General features: G+C 34.8%; 1 protein-coding gene across 1 annotated transcript in view; it reads right to left on the bottom strand.

The window, feature by feature from the left end:
- BCKDHB (branched chain keto acid dehydrogenase E1 subunit beta) overlaps positions 1–5,034 on the bottom strand; it is a 239,140-nt gene that overhangs the window by 150,672 nt on the left and 83,434 nt on the right. Inside the window, exon 7 of the mRNA XM_007456624.1 lies at positions 764–861. Coding sequence (XP_007456686.1) covers positions 764–861 — 98 coding nt within the window. The remainder of the gene's footprint in view (positions 1–763; positions 862–5,034) is intronic.

The raw sequence follows: 5,034 nt of genomic DNA, 5'->3' as shown, positions 1-5,034 counted from the left end.
ATATATATATATATATATATATATATATATATATATATATATATATATATATATAATGGAATACTACTCAGCCATAAAAAAGAATGAAACTTTGCCATGTGCAGCAAAATGGATAGACTTGGAGGGCATTATGCAAAGTGAAATAAGTCAGAAAGAAAAAGACAAATACTGTAGGATATCACTTATATGTGGAATCTAAAAAATACAACAAACTGGTGAATAAAACAAAAAGGAAGGAGACTCACAGATACACAGAACAAACTAGTGGTTACCAGTGGGGAAAGGGAAGGGGGAAGGGGCAATAAAAGGATGGGGGATAAAAAAAGGAGGGGTTATAATGGAATTATATGAAATCATGTGTGTGAAACTTTTGTAAACTGTAAAAGCACTACAGAATGTAAAGAATCTTTCACTCAGTAAAATAATAATAATGGCAAAAAAAAAAAAAGAAGATGATATGTCAAAAGCAGCAACAAGTAGTGAGGATACGTAATGTGTGCTTCAAAAGAACGTGTCCTTAATACGTTTTTGTAAATTCTCAATATATTTTTAATGGCTTCACCATATGCACGTAAATTTTAATACGACTGAAAAGGCATCTCAACTTCAGTCAGAAATCAGTACCAGATACAGATGTAGCATCAAACGAGACTTAAATTCGAGATATACGGAAGACATTTTCTATGCTTCATAGAATCAGAATTAAAAATGAGGGCTTCCAAACACAAGATGGACATTACCAGTTGCTATAATGGTTACTGACCTGAGTGCCCCAGGCAACTAGAGTGACATCACTCCCTTCTTGGATGACTTCGGCCTGGGACAGGGGGATGTTGTATGGTTCTATGGGAACCTGTTCCACTGAATACAAAACAGGGGGAAAAAATGCAAGGTTAATTATTTTTTCACATGTGACATTTGTGCATAAAAGAATATAAGAACCTCATTGTGGCAAAGCTTTATTGTGTTTATTCTTCCCCCAAATTCCATAAGTTATTTAAAAAAGAAATAGCATTTATTATATGACATTACTACACAGATGAAAAACTACCATCAAATCAGCTATCTTGGAACAGAAAAAGGACTTCAGGGAAAAACTAAGAAAATCTTAACAATCTTGGGCATTAGACAATAGTAATGTAACAACACTGGTTCATTAACTGTAACGAGCGTACCATATACTAACATAAGACGTTAATAAAAGGGGTTCTTATAGTACCATAGTATTTACTATCAAAAAACATTTGGGTATAATGGACCTGAGCAGTTCAAACATAGACATATGTAAATCTTGTTTTCTTTCCACAAATATAATCACACTGCACACATTATTTAGAACCCTTCTATAATCTCCTTTTTCCACTTAGCAATATATCTTGGTCATGTTTCCATATCAAAAGTATAGTTTTTTTAAATCATATTTGTAAGTAAAAACTATCACGTTTAATGGTGCTGTTATCAGTGATATGGTAGAAAATTTTATTCCTTGTATTTTTGTGTATTTCCAATCCAATGACCTTTCTATAACCAGTGCCAGAGAGAGATGAATAAGCTTTGAGTCATGTATATGTTTAAATAAAATAAAATTAATTAAGTAACAAAATGATAAAACTTATAAAACTACTTTTGTGGGTAAACCTAACCACAGATGACAATTAAGCCAAGAAACCTGACATATAGCTGTTAGAAAACATATAAGGGACTTCCCTGGTGGTCCAGTGGAAACAAGAATAACAACAAAAACAAAAATGTACAGTCTAACCTCAAGAAAACATATAAGCATTAAAAGCATTTTTTTAAAGTGTTTTTGTGTAGCACACAAACTATGCTGAGTCAGATACTTCCAACTATCTAAACCAGGAGTGGGCAAGTCAACTTTCGTAAACAATGTTTTATTGGCATACAACCTCATTCATTCATTTACATATTATCTGTGGCTGTCCTTGCCCTTCAACAGCAGAGCTGAGTAGTTGTAAGAGACAGCATAGACTATAAACCTAAAATATTTACTATCTGTCCCTTTACAGAAAATGTTTCCCAGCCTCAATTCTAAACAGTGCATTCAGAGGTTAATTCCAGCCCATTCACTGATGGCTGAAATCCAGTATTAGATGGATGGATGGATGGACCAATGGATATATGGATGGATGGACAAAGGAACTGACAAATAGGAAGACAGACATATTCAACTGCAATAACACATTTTACTTAGCAGTTCTCAGCTGCTAAACCAAAGTGATGGTCAAGAACAACGCTGATAACCTCTGGCAAGCATACCAAAGGTAGCACGCATGCTCTCTGCCATCATCAATCAAGTCTTCTTTCTCCAAGCAGCAAGATCTGCACACTAAAAGACAAGGCTTGAAGCCAGTACACACTCCGCCTTGCTTGTGAGTCAGTGGCCACCATTCAGGAGGCTTGTCGTTCCTGCCTTGTGTTATAAATCAGTTGCCAGCTGGTAATTAGCAAATCCCTGGAACACATCGCTCTAAGGGTCAGCGCACCAAAAGAAATGGGTTGGCATCTTGGCCCACATCCTTTGAAAAACTGTCAGTGAGTGACTAACTGTTTCACTGTATTCAATAAATTACCCAGAATAATAAGACCTCATTACCTTAATAATTCATTAAGGGAAAACACGGCAAAGCTTAGTCCCCCCCCAAAAAAAAAAAAAAAAAAAAAAAAAAAAAAAAAAAAAAAGAAGAGTCTTATATTTAAACAAACCCAAAAAATCACTCCTTAGTTTTGCATAAATTTAATCCTGAGAGGAGGAAAATAAAAGTACAATTTTATGGATTAACGACCTAAACATAAGACTGGAAACCATAAAACTTCCAGAAGAGAACATAGGCCAAACACTCTTTGACATAAATCAGAATATTTTCTTGGATCTGTCTCCTCAGGCAAAAGAAATAAAAGCAAAAATAAACAGATGAGACCTAATTAAATTAAAAGCTTTTGCACAGCAGAGGAAACCACTGACAAAATGAAAAGAAAATTTACTAAATGAAAGAAAATATTTGCAAATAATATGACCAATAAGGGGTTACTATCCAAAATATATAAACAGCTCATACAACTCAATAACAAAAGAAAACCAACTGATTAAAAAATGGGCAGAAGACCTGAATAGACATGTTTCCAAAGAAGATATACAGATGGGCAACAGGCACATGAAAAGATGCCCAACATTGCTAATCATCAGGGATATGCAAGTCAAAACCACAATGAGATATCACCACACACCTGTCAGAATAGCTATCATCAAAAAGAACACAAATAACAAATACTGGCAAGGATGTGGAGAGAAGGGAACCCTTCTACACTGTTGGTGGGAATGTAAACTGGTGCAGCCACTATGGAAAACAGTATGGAGGTTTTGCAAAAGACTAAAAATAGAACTACCATATGACCCAGCAATTCCACTCCTGGGTCTATATCCAAAAACACCCAAACAAACAAAAACACTAATTTGAAAAGACAGAAGAGATACATACACCCCAATTTCATAGCAGAATTATTTATAATTGCCAAGATATGGAAGCAACCTAAGACTTCATCAACAGATGAATGGATAAAAAATACTATGGTATATATATACAATGGAATACTACTCAGCCATAAAAAAAATGAAATTTTGCCATTTGTAGCAACATGGATAGACTTGGAGGGCATTGTGCTAAGTGAAATAAGTCAGACAGAGAAAGGCAAATACTGTAGGATATCACTTATATATGGAATCTAAAAAATACAATAAACTAGTGGATTAAAAAAAGAAGCAGACTCACCAATAGAGGACAAACTAGCGGTTATCAGTGGGGAGAGGAGCAATACGGGGGAAGGGGAAAACGGGTTATTATGGGATTATATGAAATCGTGTGTGTGAAACTTCTGAAAAGTGTAAAGCACTATAGAATTTAAAATAACTTTCATTCAGTTAAAAAAAGTTTAAATAAAAGTCTACAAATAACAAATGCTGGTGAGGGTGTGGAGAAAAGGGAACCCTTGTGCACTGTTGGTGGGAATGTAAATTAGTGCAGCCACTATGGAAAACAGTACAGAGGTTCCTCAAAAAACTAAAAACAGAACTACCATATAATCCAGCAATTCCATCCCTGGGTTTATATTCGAAGAAAATGAAAAGACTAATTTGAAAAGATACATGCACCCCTATGTTCAGAGCAGCATTTTAATATATGCATTTATTTAAACTTGGCAAACAGGCCACCTAGGTGGCCTAATTCCCAGGTACATTTTTGTTTTGTTAACTTAAAAGATATTTATTCCAAGAGCAGCTTATTGTCAAATAGTCATTCCTACATCATGTATAATGTTTTATGAAAGAGAGCAGGTAAAAGGAGTTACAGCATGAAACTTCAGGAGCTGAAGGGCCTCTGTGCAGTCATAGTACGGATTCCTGTTTTCACAGCAGTGGGGCTCACTGAGCCACTCCATTTTACCACATGCTGATTACATTCTAATCTTAGCACTAATGAGCATCCCATAGAGAAGCCCTTCAGCATCAGAGACGCTGAAAAAAATGTGTGGCTTTAAAGAGAGACAGCTTTCCAAGGCCAAAATAAAAAAGATGTAATTTTTTGCTCAAAAATCAGACAAGATAGATTTTTAAATATATATATTGTAAGTTCCACAGATATGCTTCCTTTGTAATTGCAAATGCACTTACATTCATATTACATAGACTCTGACAGACTCATGGCATGAATTAGCTCATGCTTGGCCCCTTTTATTTCCCAATCTCTTCCTTTTTTTCCTTCCAATTCTCTTCTAATTTGTTGTATTGCTTACAAGTCATCTGAAACACATTTTGAAAATACAGCAGAGTGTATAAATTATATATATTTATAATATCAATATATATGTATAATATGTACTATGTATAATATATACTTATTCATTTAATAGTCACTGTGTACCCAGTATATGCAGACATCATGCAAGAGGCTAGACTATGAAATGAAAAAGTCAGTTCCTGCCCTTAAGAAGCACACACTCAACTGGGAGTTAAAAAGA

The sequence above is a fragment of the Lipotes vexillifer genome, unplaced genomic scaffold (genome assembly GCF_000442215.2).
Source record: "Lipotes vexillifer unplaced genomic scaffold, Lipotes_vexillifer_v1.1 scaffold1077, whole genome shotgun sequence".
In the NCBI taxonomy this organism is placed as follows: Eukaryota; Metazoa; Chordata; class Mammalia; order Artiodactyla; family Lipotidae; genus Lipotes; species Lipotes vexillifer.
This window is presented reverse-complemented; position numbering and strand designations above follow the sequence as displayed.